Consider the following 16108-nt stretch of genomic DNA (forward strand, 5'->3'; position numbering starts at 1 on the left):
TTAGGAATTCTATGTTCTGACCAGTTGGAGGTACATGACAGCATGCTGGGGCAGATGCATTTTTAATTTTTTTTTATTAGTGAATAGTTGATTTACAGTGTTGTGCCAATTTCTGCTGTACAGCAAAGCGACCCAGTTATATATATATACACACACACATTCCCTTTCTTATATTATCTTCCATCACGGTCTATCCCAAGAGACTAGATATACTTCCCTGTGCTATATAGTAGGACCTCATTGCTTATCCATTCTGGGGCAGATTTTTTAAATGCAGTTTTCATGGACCCATCACCAGCTATGTTACTCTGTACACCTTGACTGGAACCCAAAAGATTCTAATGTAAGAGGTTCATTAGAAGGACCTCACTATGAGAAATACGGTCTAGTTGTGCTTCTGTATTGCTAAGCCTTCTCATGCTGCTTTATTTTGCTGGAATATGCTGCCATCCCTTTCCTGCCTTGTCAAATTCTGCCTGTTTTTCTAGGACTTGCTCAACTGTCATGCCTTTACAAATCCTCCTTCTAATTTCTATTCATTCCCTTCCAGAAAATTAATTGTGTTCTCACAATACTACTTAATGATTTATACCACTCTTTCCATTTGCGGATTGAAAACATTGGAGATGAAGTATTTTTTCTTAATAATAATTGTTAACATTTGTTAAACACCATGTTCCAGACACTTGTGCTAAAACCTGTCTTCCATTTTCTCCTTTTAATTCTTATACAACCCTACAGGGTAGATGCTACTATGTATCTCATTTTAGAGACAAAGAACAGAGGCTCCCGGAGGTGTGGCAGAGATTATGAATATTCCTGCTATTGACCTTCCACCAAGAGAACCTGCACCTCTAGTTGGACACACAGCTGCCCCACTTGAGACCACTCTTCCCAGATGCCCTTCCTGCCGATTCTGCCCTTGTCACTGGGTGTGGGCAAATAGGGTGTGAACAAAAGGAATATGTTTCCTTTCTGAATCTTACCATTATACCACTGGCCTTGGGACTTTGAATGAAGACATGGCAGTGACCTACCTTCAATGAGGCAGATAAAGACAATATTTTTTGGGAACAGCACAGTGAAAAATTGGGGAGAACTGGGTTCCTGAAGGCTCTTGTGCACTACAGCCCATGTGGACTATTATAAGGGAGAAAAGTAAATGACTATCTGACTTAGGCTGGTATGTTTTGGAATCTCTTGTGACAGAGGCTTGGCCTTTACCCTAACAAATATGAGAAGTTAAAGAAACTCACCCATGTTAATAATTAGGACCAGAGTTCAAGCCCAAGCTGTCTGAAATTAGAACCTCTTTGCATTTGCAATCTCTAACAATGACAGGCACGTGAGAGTTCAATATTTGTGTGATGAATGGAATAGAATCTTCCTCTTGGGTAATAGTTTTATACCCTAACTCCACCAAATATTTCACTTGGGCTGCTGACAAGTGCAAAATTGACTGATTCGAGATTTATCTTTTCTACAGTCCAGCCTATGCAGCTGATTTTTTGATTAACGGTGAAATGCTTCATTGCTGACAGGACATCCGCTCAAAAGATTAAGCAGAAAAATCTAATTAATATCCCTTCAGGCGACTTTAACTACAATTCACTTTTAGTCCACAATTGAAAAATATCAGAAGCTGATGATAAATATATTAAAGACTGTAATGGCTTCCATAAGAGCCTGCCCAGAATCAAGACCTTCCTATTGTTCCTCCATAGAAGTGTCTTGAGTCAGAAGCAACATCCCAAAGAGTAGGGGAGAATTGTTTATGCTACATTTACACATGCCCATGGAGGCCACAGTCTCTTCTTCAAGTGAATTCTCAATTCAGTTTTGTTACTGTTGTCTTTAATTGAAATGTCTGGATTTTCCTTTTCCTGATCTATGAGCTCACACCATAAATGGCCCAAGCTTCCCATGTTATAGTTGCACGTTGAGAGGAGGGGAGTTACCTCTTCTGTGCAGTGGACCTAGGGGCCCCTAGAAGAATATCAAGAAGTAAGTACAAGAATGATGCAAGCAATGTGTTCTGAGAGTGTCCATATTGGACAGAGCATGGCAAGAGTTCAGTGCAGCCAAGAAGGAAGAGAGAACAAGACTTGGAAGGAGTTTACTATACTCACAGGACCTAGAGAGGGGGTCACTGTATGCCATGCAGGACACAGGGGAACCACTAAGTTTTGGTTATTTGGCAGAAAGGAGCCAGGGGGAAGTCAAGGCCAGAGTCTTTAGTGGAGTTTCTGTCAGAAACCCCATAGAAACAGCTGGGGCAGAGTAAAAGTTTAAGACTAGCCAGTGTGAATAATTCCAGTAGGATTTGGGCTACAGAGATGGTCTCTAGTTGCCTGGTACCTGGTCCTGGGGTCATTTAAGGTAAAGGAATATTGGCTTCATGTGTGAGAATTAGAAAAGGAGGTATTTGGGGCTATAGACTCAGGATTGGTTGGTTTGCAAATGAAATAAGTGATCCCAGCTGATCTTTACTAGCTCTAAGAACAGGCTTGCCCTACAAGGGGCATCTTTCATTGGCCTGCAAGCTTTTTAAAGATGTTAAAATCATTAAATACAGAAAGTGAAAGACATCATTGAAACATCACGCATAAAGTTTTTATCCATGTGGGAAGTGAGAAGGCTGCACATTGAAAGGTAAATAATAATTTATTCAATATAAACTAATGATATGATGATAGTCTATATGTTGAATGCTTACACACTGTAAGTACTTTCTTCTTTTATTCTCTTTTTTCTATTATTTATTTTTAAAGTACTTTATCTGCATCATCTCACGTAATCCTCACAGCTCTTTCCTGTGTTAGGTCTTACTATAATCCCCAGTTCACAAATGGTTACATTACATTTAAGTTACATATCTAAAGAGAATAGGCAGAAGTGAGGTTCAAACCTAGATCAGAATGACTTGAAGGACTTTGCTCTTAATTTCTGTGCTGACTCCTGCAAATATTAACTGTACCAAAATTGAGATGCATTCAGTAAATGCTTTAAGCATTCCAAGGAGGAAGAGACCACTTTTAGCTTAGCGGTTTAAAAGTTTCAAAGACTTAAAAGAGAAAAAAACCACAGCACCCAAAGACCGAGATAGAAAGGAAGAGCCATCTAAAACAAGAGCCAAACCAGTAGCCTCTAGTCCAAACTAAAAACCTTTATTAGAGATGCTGTAGAATAAAGAATGAAATCAGGCACATGAGGCAGGGGGAGGAAAATACTAGATAATATCTCAAGAACAGGTCTGCCTACTTTTGGTTAGAAGCCCACTGTATTACCACTTCTGGCCATGACCATTCTATCTTGTGATTCTCAAAGTGTGTTCCATTGATCACTTACTTCCAGGATAGTCAGCTTAAAAAACCTGGGGTCCTTGTAAGATACAGACTTCTAGTTTGAAGCCTTGAAACAAGTGAACCCTAGAATCTGTCTTTAAGCAAGCTCCTCAGGTAGTTCTTTTTTTTTTTCCTTTTCCTTTTTTTGGCCACAACTGCGGCATATGGAAGTTCCCAGGCTAGGGGTCACATTGGAGGTGGAGCCGTCTACCTACCTCACAGCCATAGCAACACCAGATCAGAGCCACGTCTGTGACCTACACTGCACCTCATGACAATGCTGGATCCTTTAAGCCACTGAGCGAGGCCAGGGATCAAACCTTCATCCTCCTGGATGCTTGTCAGATTCTTAACCCACTGAACCACAACAGGAACGCCTTCTCAAGTAATTCTTATCACGTTAAAGTTTGAGAAATTTTGCTAATCTATTCATTGTTTATTAGGGATTGAGATGAAAGTGGTTTAAGCCACGCTAAACAACTGACACCAAACAATTACCCGTAACAATGTGCAGCTGGGGCTGGGGGAGGGCGAACAGGAAAAATCACACCAAGGTATGCTCCTCAACACTCTTTTTATAGGTTAAATAAATATAAGATGAACATCAGGGGACCTAAAGGAAATGAGGCTTTTAAAAAGCACAAATAAGACAGGGATGAAAGAAGGGTGAGATTATATGCTAGTTGATGGTGAGTGTCAGGACTCCTGGGGCATTCCTTGTTGAGCCCTGCCTGCTGTCCTTATCTCTCCTTTGTCTTCTTCCTCAAAGGAAGCACTATAGAGAAGATAGTGTCAGAACCACCTCCATTCCATATCCCCCCAAAGGGAGAGAAAGAAATAAAGAGATGCTGTATAGCACACAGAACTCTACCCAATATTCTATGATAATCTACATGGAAAAGAATCTGAAAGAGAATGGGTGTGTGTACATGTCTAACTGAATCACTTTGTTGTATAGCAGAAATTATCACAACCCTATAAATCAACTATACTGCAATAAAACTTAGAAAAAGGGGGGGGGGGCAGAAAGAGCATTGGGCAATTATCTTGATTGAGAAACAGCTCTGATAATGATAAAATAAAACCTCACAAAAATATCAGCATTTGTCTGTCTTCCCCAGGAAAAATGTATGTGGCCTAACAAGAAAAATTACCTGTGATTCTCCTCTGGTCAGAATCTTGAGATGATTCGTCACTCTTTTTGATTTCTTGCTAATTGAATGAATATTTAGTTTAGATAATTTATCTTTAAGTGATTCATCCTCATCATTCTTCTTATATTTTAGAACTGAAACAGAAGAAAGCAAGAACATATCTAACATATACGTCATAGAAAGTGTGTATTTCATCCAAAGTATTCAATATTAATACTTACATTTAAAATAACAATCTATATGACTTGCAGCTCTCTGCTGCAGATGCAGTGTGCTCCAGCCCCACTGCCTAGTCATAGCGCCAGCCACCCACCCCACTGACTTTCAGAAACTCAGCTGTCCTGGGCGTGAGCGCCTCGTAGCCCAAGTTTCATTTATCTACCACATTAAAGGAATCCCTAATACTGGGGGTGGGGGTGGGGGCTCTTTCTTTTTTTTGTTGTTTTTGTTGCTTTTTTTTTATTACTCAATGAATTACACCCGTAGACTTTCTTCTAAGGTAATAGAGGACTCATTGATCTACCCCAAGGCATAACTACATCCAGGATGATAGGATGATAGGAGCCAAGTAATTGTGTCTCCTGTTATGAAATCTACATTCCACTTTAGAGGTGAAGTTTCCATGTTAGCTAACAAATAGTTAACAATGATTTGTTCATTTAAGAAATAAATATACTTGCTCCCTTCAGTGGAGCAATTATCGGTTTGTGTTCCCAAACCAAATGGCCTGTTATATTAGCTGGGCTCCCTCGCACCTGAATCTGCCCTTCTCTCCAACGCTTTGCAGATCTAGCTTTTCAGTGCTCCTAGCCACCTCCTTCCTACCACACATAACCCCAGCAACAGGAGGATCATAAGCTATGGATATCTTCAGCCCACAGTATGTCACCAGACACACCATGGCCAAAAGATGTTGAGTATGAGGCCGTTCAATAAAATTTGTCAATTTGTGTGCCTCATGATCTTGAATCTATCTGGCAAGGCAAAACTGCCCTGGCTTCCCTAGCCTCTAACTCCAGATGTCAAATGATCATGCTCACTGCAACTGCTGTAACTACTTCTCTGAAACAGAAACAGAATACCCCAACCCCAGAAAACCCCCAATTCATCATATTGCCTCTTGCCTAAATCTTTCCGTCTTTTAAGTTCATTAATGTTGATGTTAATGTCTTTCACTGCAGCAAAGGCATCCTCCAGTGCTTTGAAGTCTGGGTGAGAGCGAGGGGTGGAATTCCTGAGTTCACACAGTAATAGGGGGTACTTCATCACACGCTGAATTGGTTTGATCATCAAAGAGCCCATGTCCAGTAAGTTCGGTTTGCCCCTGCAATAGGGATAAATAATATTAGTTTCACAAACACCGGTCTTATTAACTCCTTTTTATTTCTGTGATTTTTTGAATGATTGGTCCTGAAATTGCTTTTCACTCTCCCCCCCCCCCACCCCCATTTGGCTATGTTTAATTTCTAACTGAAAGCACAGGCAGTGGATGCCAGAAAGAAGCAAGGCCAAAAGATCCTTCTACTAAACAAAATTTAAGAGAAAACAAATGAGTCTATTTTTCTACCTAAAAGGACTCAAAGCATGATTTCCATCCATGTTCCACTTAGTTGTTTTTTTTTTTTAATAACAGGCTTTATAATAATAGTGGGAAACAATTTCAGACTGCATTTTTCCATGACAACCAAGAAAAATGCATTCTACTCATGGTATTTTTGTGATTGCTAAGTGAAGAGAATAAATTCATTATTAAATAATTAAAATAGATGATTTGTTCTCTTTCTTCTACCAAATTGGGAAGTTGAATTTTTAATGTTTCAGAGGTTCTACCCCAGTCCCCAAAAGATATTTATAAATAAATGTAACATTTCTCTAAATATCATTAATACCATCACTGTCACTAATCATTGCTATTACGTGATGACTTTCCATGACTTTCCAAGTGGAACTCTTAGCCTGCAGATCTTCAAATGGCTACACAAAATGAGCACTTGCCCCTGACTCTTCCTTTAGGAGGTTCTGAGATGAGACTAGAGTCATTCCAAATGGCCAAGCAGGTCACAGGAAAAGGAAAAGCTGCATGGTTGGTCATGCCATTGTCCAACCCACTGCATTCATTTCTCAGCCAGAAAGCAGTGGTTTCTAAAAATCTTTCCATGCAAAGAGGCAAATAAAGAGACACTGTAAATGGAACAAGGATGGAAATTGTGCCTTGATTCCTCTCCAGTGGACAGATAACACTCATTTGTTTTCCTTTAGGTTTTTATTTAGAAGATAAAGAATGCCTGTCTTCTTGGAGAAATGTCTGTTAGGTCTTCTGCCCATTTTTTAATTGGGTTGTTTGTTTGTTGTTGTTGAGTTGTATGAGATATTTGTATATTTTGGAGATTAAGCCCTTATTGGTTGCATCATTTGTAACCATTTTCTCCCATTGCATAGGTTGTTTTTTCTTTCTATTTTTAATGGTTTCCTTTGGTGTGTGAAAGCTTGTTAGGATTAGGTCCCATTGGTTTATTTCTTTTTTTTTCTATTGCCTTGGGAGACTGACCTAAAACATTTGTATGGTTGATGTCAGAGAATGTTTTGCCTGTGATCTCTTCTAGGGGTTTGATGATGTCTTTTCTGATGTTTAAGTCCTTAAGCCATTTTGAGTTTGTTTTTGTGCATGGTGTGAGGGTATGTTCTAGTTTCGTTGATTTACGTGCAGCTGTCCAGTTTTGCCAGCACCACTTGCTGAAGAGACTGTGTTTTTCCCTTTTTGTATTCTTGTATCCTTTGTTGAAGATTGATTGACTGTAGGTGTCTGGGTTTATTTCTGTGTTCTCTATTCTGTTTGATTGGCCCATATTGAACCCATGGTCTGTTTTGGTACCAGTACCACACTGTCTTAATGACTGTAGCTTTGTAACATTGTCTGAAGCCAGGGAGAGTTATGCTTCCTGATTTGTTTCTTTTTTTCCTTAAAATTGCCTTGGGAATTGTTTCGATGGTTCCAATAAATTCTCGGATTATTCATTCTAGTTCTGTGAAAAATGTCATAGGTAATTTGATGGGGATCACATTAACTCTCTAGGGATGGCCAGTAGGCACATGAAAAGATGTTCAACATCACTTATTACTACAGAAATGCAAATCAAAACTACAGTGAGGTACCACCTCACACTGGTCAGAATGGCCATCATTGATAAGTCTTCAAATAAAAAATGCCAGAGAGTGTGGAGAAAAGGGAAACCTCCTACACTATTGATGGGAATGTAAATTGGTACAACCACTATGGAAATCAGTATGGTGTTTCCTCAGAAAACTAAATACAGAACTACCATATGACCCACTCCTAGGCATATATCCAGACAAAACTATAATTCAAAAAGATAACATGTGCCTGTATGTGCATAGCAGCACTATTCACGATAGCCAAGACATTGAAACAACCTAAATATCCATCAACAGATGAATAGATTAAGAAGATGTACATATATAAAATGGAATACTATTCAGCCATAAAAATAATGAAATAATGCCATTGGCAGCAAAATGGATGCAATGAGAGAATTTCATACTAAGTGATGTAAATCAGAAAGAGAAAGACAAATACAAGATGCTATCACTTATATGTGGAATCTAAAAATATGGCACAAAAGAACCTTTCTACAAAACAGAAACAGAATCAGACAGAAAACAGACTTGTGGTTGCCAAGGGAGAGGGCTGAAGGAGTGGGATGGACTGGGAGTTTAGGGTCAGTAGATGCCAACTATTATATTTAGAATGCATAAGCAATGAGGTCCTGATATACAGCACCGGGAACTATATCCAGTCTCTTGAGACAGAACATGATGGAAGAAAACATGAGAAAAATCTTTCTCTCTATATATATATATAGCTGGGTCACTTTGCTAAATAGCAGAAATTGGTACAACACTGTAAATCAATTATACTCTAATAAAAAAGATAGAGAATGCAGACACTGTTTTAAAATCTTGAATGGATTTTTCATTCTTCAATTATTATTTTTCAAGTAGTAGTATGGGTCTATAACAGACCATATAACTGAAATCGTGAAATGGAGCTAAAAAACACTGAACGAAATTAGAGAAGTTGCATCACTAGAAAAGATCTGAAGGCACCCTGGAGACCATCTATTAGAAATCCTCATTTCATAAGTGAGAAGCTAAGGAACTTTGATTATCACATGTAAGCACACACATGCACACACACACACGTGTGCATGCATGCATACATACCAGTTAGTCTCTGTCACATGTCCCCATTTTATTTTCATTATAAATTTATCACTATCTGGGAGTTCCCATCATGGCGCAGTGGTTAAAGAATCCGACTAGGAACCATGAGGTTGCGGGTTCGGTCCCTGCCCTTGCTCAGTGGGTCAACGATCCGGCGTTGGCGTGAGCTGTGGTGTAGGTTGCAGACGCGGCTGGGATCCCGCGTTGCTGTGGCTCTGGCATAGGCGGGAGGCTACAGCTCCGATTAGACCCCTAGCCTGGGAACCTCCATATGCCGCGGGAGCGGCCCTAGAAATGGCAAAAAGACAAAAAAAAAAATTTATCACTATCTGGAATCATCTTGTTCTCTATTTACCAGTTATGTTCAATTTTTCTGTCACCACTATTTCTCCAGCATGACATCTAGTATTCTCCCAGTGAATATTTAAAGATTTAAGTGATTGATTTCTCAGATTTTCTGTAATGTGATATTACTTTATATTGAACTTTTCCTCCACAAAATGCATATTGGTCCTGAATAAATGACTGAGGAATTTTATTCACATGCTGAGAAAATGATCCTACTGTAATAGAGGCAAAGACTGAAGCATACCAAAAGGCAACCTTTTGTTTAAGGAAAACCAAAATAAGTATTAAAGATTTTCAAGGAAGTAAAGATTTGCTTTAATGCAATTTATCTTGTACTTTCTATTCATCTGCACCAAATCTACTAAGGAAGGGAAGAAGGGAGGTAAGGGAGTTCCCATCATGGCTTAGCAGAAATGAATCTGACTAGTATCCATGAGGACGCAGCTTTGATCCCTTAATCCTCAGGGTTAAGGATCTGGCGTCACTGTGAGCTGTGGTTACTGTGAGCTGTGTTGTATGTAGATCACAGGCACAGCTTGGATCTGGATTTGTGGCTGTGGCTACAACTCCGATTTGACCCCTAGCCTGGAAATTTCATATGCCATGGGTGCATCCCTAAAAAGATGGGGAAAGAAAAAAAAAAAAAAGAAGGGAGGTAAGGAGACAAGGGAGAGAGGGAGAGCGAGATGTTTCCAAAGGACTAGGTGAAGTGCATGGGGGAAGATGCAAATCTATTATGATAACTTAAAAATAATAACAAAAGATATTTTCTAACTGATGGTATATCAGCAGCAGAACTTTTGAATATGAAGGCAACATCCTTATATATCTTAAACAGAAATTCTGGAACAATACAATGTTGTAGCCATGTAAATAGAAATAATTACTTGAATCAAAATTTAATAGAAGGTATTAACTTTACCAGAAGAAATCATATTATCCAAATGAATATGATCAGAATTTCTTCTGAGTTTTCTTTTTACTATTAACACTGGTTATTTTAATCTTCTAAAAATCACCGAAAATGCCATCAAAGTATAGATAGAATCAAACAACTCAATCAAACAAAACTCGTTTACTAACATAGTTTATCAGTGTAGCCCATTGTAGACATATTTTTAAATTTTTCTACTTTTAAAAAATTTATTCAAGTATAGATCCTGGTGTATAGCATTGGGAACTATATCTAGTCACTTATGATGGAGCATGATAATGTGAGAAAAAAGAATGTATACATATATGTGTTACTGGGTCACCATGCTGTACAGCAGAAAATTGACAGAGCACTGTAAACCAGCTATAATGGAAAAAAATAAAAATCATTTAAAATCAAAATAAAATAAAAATTTATTGACATATAGTTGATTTCAAATGTATTAATTTCTGCTGTATAGCAAGCTGACTCAGTTATACTTTTAAAAAACTTTGTTGAAGTATAGTTGATATTACAATTAAATTTTTAAAATACAAAAAAGTGAATCCCCAGATATATTGAAGGATATACTTGTATCTCTGAGCTACCCTTTCTCGCTTATCACATTCTGTCCCCCCGACACCCCCCCCCTCCAAAAAATCAACATAGACCCTTCAGTTGTGTCCAAATCCTTTCATTACTTCCTTTTGTATCACTTTTTGCCATCGAAGTTCTATTCTCTACCTTTTGGGTTACAAATGACAATAATAACAATTATAAATGATGACTCTTTCTCTTAAAAGCATCACAAATGCAAATATTTTTAAAATCCTTTCTCAAAAGTAAGAAATCTCCCCGACGCTTTTGTCTTTAGATGTGCACTTTGGACAGTTGCCCAAGTGATGAGCAATGATATTCTGATATCTGCATCACACAGAGGAGCAGTGTGGAAGGAGAAATAGAGGATGTGCTACTAGATAATGACACTCCAGGCATTCATGCCACCCAACTCACCTCATCTAATCCCTCCCAATAAGACCGAGTTCTGCCAACTGTGTGAAGCAGAGTCTTATGTGGGATGTAACCCAGCCCAGCCAAGCGACCAGCTATCACATGCCACCCCTATAGAAAGTAACCAAGTCTGTATCAATTCTCCATACATATTGTGCTGAAAACTAAGGTAATTATTATTTGCAATTCTGTTTCATATTCCTCTGTCTTATCATGAATACTTTGGCAAATATTTAGTACTAAAAAGTAACTACACTAATCTCATTACAAATTAATATTGGGACTGTTACAAAATGAAGTAAACACAGCTGCCTCTGTTTTAGCAGCATCCAGTTTTGCAATAAAGAACTCCATGTCAAATAAAGGAAAACAGTTGTTCAATGAAAAGTCAAATGATATTTAAACAACATAAAACTATGAATGACAGCAGAAAAAAAAATTGGAGAAAATGAGAGAAAACGAATCATGTAACTATTGATTACATTACTTTGAATCTCCTCTATTTTATGGACACAAGTATCCTAAATTTAACATTTCTTTTACAGAAGATAAAAACCATCTGTACTGCTACTGATTTTTTTGAGCTTACTCTCCTTTTAAAACATCTTAGGTCAATTTTAGAAGAAACTGTATATTGCTACACAAATAATAAACAATATTTGTCATAACTTAAAGATAGCTTTCAGGAGTTCCCTTGTGGCACAGTAGATTAGGATCTGGTGTTGTCACTGCTGTGGCCTGGGTCACTGCTGTGACACAGGTTCAATCCCTGGCCTAGGAGCTTCCACATGCTGTGGACATCCCCTACCATCACCCCACAAATAGCTTTGAAAATAAATGTAAAACTAGTAACAAGGTTTAGAAGATGTAAAGGAGAGGAATGAAGAGTAATTGATATAGCAGACCTTAAAGAACCAGTAATGTGGAGAAGCAATGATTTAATCACTCTTCCAAGGATTCATTAATTAGAGTCCTTGAGAACCTATGAAAGTGAAGAGAGAGGGGAGTAGGGATTAAAATAAGAAGGACTTGTTGAAAGACTATTTAAGAAACAGCTTAATCCTTAGGGCACTATACAAATAACAGATCATTTGATGGACCAAGAAAGGGCTCTTGGACATTAAAAATAATAGCAGAAATAAAAACTCACACGTGTTGGAGAAAATGTTCAGGAAGTTTCCACAGAGAGCAAAAAATATAAAGGGATAAAAAAATGGAAGAAAAATATAAGAAAATTAGAGGGCCAGTCTAGGAGGTCCAATATAGAAATAATAAGAGTCTCAGAAAGAGAGAACAGAACACATATGGGGAGAAAATCATCAGTGAAATAATTCAAGGAAAGAACATGAATTGGCTGGTTGAACGAACTCGTTGGGTACACAGCACAATGGATGAAATGGACTCACACCTTGGAATTCATGAAACATCAGACTTTTGGGGACAAAGAGAAAAGTCTCCTATCATTCCTAGAAAAAAGGTAAACTAAACAGGTACAAACAAAAGGAATCAGAAAAACCTTTAGATTTCTTGTAGCAACACTGAAAAATCTGAAACAAGGAATTACCTTTATATTGGGAAGATGATCTGATGAATGATTTTCACCTTAGAATTCTATACCAAATCAAACTATGTAAATCAAGTGTAAGGATGAAATGAAGATCTTTGGGATATAAAAGTCTTAAAATTTTACTTTCCATGCACTTTTTTAGGGCCACTCCCGTGGCACATGGACGTTCCTGAGCTAGGGGTTGAATCAGAGCTGCAGCTGCCAGCCTATGCCACAGCTAAGGCAACATGGGATTTGAGCTGCATCTGCAACCTACACCACAGCTTGTGGCAACATCAGATCCTTAACCTACTGAGTGAAGCCAGGGATTGAACCTGCATCCTCATGGATAATAGTCGGGTTCGTTACTGCAGAGCCAGGAATTCCTTCCATGGATTCTTCAACGAAGAGAGGAAACTATTGAAGGATGTCATCTACTAAAAACAGGAAGGAGGCAAAGAGAAACTCCAGATGATGGGAGGGAGTTCCTGAAAGGCAGTTATGCCCGGTGTCACTAGTCCAAACCCAGTAGGTCTGAAGGCTCTGGGAGAGGCTTTTTTTCAAATAATTATTGAAATTAATAATAAACAAAATTCATCTGATTGTCTTGAGGATGACTGGCTGAGAGTTTGGCATGAGTGATTAGTACAAAGAAAACTAAGAAAAAGTGATTTAAGGCAATAGTTTACTCTCAGAAAAACAAGTAATCAAAGTTTATTCCAAGGTTTAGCTCTGAAAAGAAATTTACTGAGGTATAATAACTCAAACACTGATTATTGCTCTAACCCAGATTACAATGTAAATACATAGAATGGAGAGATGGAAGGGTGTGTGTGCAGATCAGATAGGAGAGACAAATTCTTGTCTTCTACAAAGGGAAGTCAATACATATATCTAAAAAAGAAAAATGAAACATGTTTTTAGAGTGATAAAGATAAATACCAAAACAGCTAAACGGTAGTAAAAATGCTTGTGTTCTGATGAAGAACATTTAGGGGCAGGTATAAGAGGGGCCATGATTTTTCTTAAGTCCTGTAAAACTATTTGGTTTTTTAAATCATGGGTTGATATAGTTTTAACAAAAGAGAAAGATTTTAAAGAAAGAAGTATGCGAGAATATTCAAGAAAATTCTGAAGAGTACTGAGCTGAGATGAATTATACCTGATATTAAAATATGAAGCTGCAAAACTGAAAGCAGGTTGGGATGGGTACATATATGGACAAATGATTAGCACAAAATAGAAAAATCAAGAAATAAATACAATTATGTATGGAAATTAAGTACTTATGACATACCCACTCAGTGGGAAAAAAGGGAACTATTCAATATCAGGTACTGTGGGAGCCATAAAGAAAATATACTAAGAATGGATTCTTTACACCTGAATAATTTCTTAAGAGACCAAAGATTTCAATGTTAAAAATGAAACTATACAAGATCTTGAGGAAAACATGGGATTACAATTTAAAAACAAACTTGTATTTTCTAAGCAAGACATAAAATCCAAAAGCCACAGTAGGAAAAGGTGATAAATCCATTTTAACATTTAACAAGAACAGAAGCAGCTATACACTATGTTGAAATCAAATGATAAGCTGGAAAAATGTTTATAGTACATAAGATAAAGGACAATACATTTGCTAATTAAAGAACCATTGTGAATTAATTAGAAGAAGCATCTCAAGAAACATGAATAATCAATAAAAAAGATAATTCATTAGAGATGAGATGCAAATGGTCAAACATACGTGAACACGCTCAAGATTATTTTTAATGGAAACTAAAACAATACAACATGATTTTTGGCCTATTACATTGCCAAAAGTTGTAAAGATTCATATAGTAATTGTTCCCAGTGCTAGCAAGTAGTAGATAAATGGACAACTCATATATGGTAGTGGGACTACATATTAGTTCAACTTTTCTTAAATTTTCTAGCAATAAGTATCAAAAGCCCTTTGATCTAGCAATTCCACTTGTAGAAAATCATCCTAAGAAAATAATCAAATCATTGTACAAAGATCACATATAAGAATGAATACAGGAGTTCCCGTCGTGGTGCAGTGGGTAACGAATCCGACTAGGAACCATGAGGTTGCGGGTTCTGTCCCTGCCCTTGCTCAGTGGGTTAACGATCCGGCGTTGGCGTGAGCTGTGGTGTAGGTTGCAGACGCGGCTCGGATCCCGCGTTGCTGTGGCTCTGGCGTGGGCCGGTGGCTACAGCTCCGATTCAACCCCTAGCCTGGGAACCTCCATATGCCGAGGGATCGGCCCAAGAAATAGCAACAACAACAACAAAAAAGACAAAAAGACAAAAAAAAAAGAATGAATACATAAAGTCAGTCTTTGCAAGATAGACACAATTCAAATATCTGTAAGGGTTTGGTAAACTAAATCATGGCATATACATCAGATAGACTATCATGCAGCCATAAAGCAATGTGGATTTATATTCACTGACACAGAAAGATGTCCATGATGTATTGATGAAGAGGTAGGAAGCTGACATTCAGCAAATATATAGCTGTCCTGTTTTAGTCAGTATGTATCTATGTAGAGATAAAAATCGAAGGGAAGTGAGGACTCATGTAATGTTCAAATAGTTCACTCTGGAAGATGATTACTAACAGTCTTTACTATCTTTATTTTGGTTTTCTATATTTTTCAGTGTTCCTTCAATGATTTGAAAAAACAAAAAACTTAAAAATAACGTAGAGCATTTTGAGATGGATTAAAAGCCTGAGATCCAAAGGTGGGAATAGCTGGTCAGACAGAGAACACATAAAGAAAAGTGTAAATAGTGAAGAAATTCCCTTCATGGCTCAGCGGTAATGAACCCAACTAGTATCCATGAGGATGTGGGTTTGATCCCTGGCCTCACTCAGTGGGTTGAGGATCCAGCGTTGCAGTGAGCTGTGGTGTAGGTTGCAGTCACAGGTTGGAGCCCATGTTGCAATAGCTGTGGTGTAGGCTGGTGGCTGTAGCTCTGATTTAACCCCTATCCTGGGAACTTCCATATACCACAGGTGCAGCCCAAAAGAAAAAAAGAAAAGAAAAGTATAAATAATGAAGCTAAAACAGTGCATTTCTGGTGGTCATTAAATTTAGAGTAGGTATGTTTTTCCTTCTTTAGAACATGGGACTTGAATCAGGTGATTTTTCGGGGGAGATTCTATGATTCTTGTCACTTTAGTACCATCTTTGATGTTTGCATAAGATGATAATTCAAAGTAGATGTTTTAGAAGTTATAAATATCTTTGTATTTTTAAAATATAGATTGTGGGGAAAAAGACAATTTTCAGTTTCCGTAAGTAAGAGATTTTTTTTTTTTTTGAAACCATTTTAAACACACATCTCGTAAATGCATGCCTCTTGGCTGTGACATTCTTGGCCTCAGCTGCTAAGGAGTCCAGCAATTACATAGCTCTTGACATTGCCTTTTACCCTTTTATGTAGCAGCATGTATGCCTCCTGACCCGAAGAAGAGAAACAGGAAGGAAAATAACTCATGGCAAACGTGGCTTTGATGTTCACCCAGCCCACGCTG

At 37.9% G+C, this 16108-nt stretch overlaps 1 protein-coding gene across 1 annotated transcript in view; it reads right to left on the reverse strand.

Moving 5' to 3' along the window:
* Nucleotides 1-16108, reverse strand: part of ARHGEF38 (Rho guanine nucleotide exchange factor 38) — a 135764-nt gene that overhangs the window by 21137 nt on the left and 98519 nt on the right. The window contains exons 6-7 of the mRNA XM_047799214.1: nt 5623-5822; nt 4499-4632 (exon numbers count right to left, since the gene is read on the reverse strand). Of these exons, the coding sequence (XP_047655170.1) occupies nt 4499-4632; nt 5623-5822 (334 nt within the window). The remainder of the gene's footprint in view (nt 1-4498; nt 4633-5622; nt 5823-16108) is intronic.

The sequence above is a fragment of the Phacochoerus africanus genome, chromosome 10 (assembly GCF_016906955.1).
Source record: "Phacochoerus africanus isolate WHEZ1 chromosome 10, ROS_Pafr_v1, whole genome shotgun sequence".
Classification (NCBI taxonomy): Eukaryota; Metazoa; Chordata; class Mammalia; order Artiodactyla; family Suidae; genus Phacochoerus; species Phacochoerus africanus.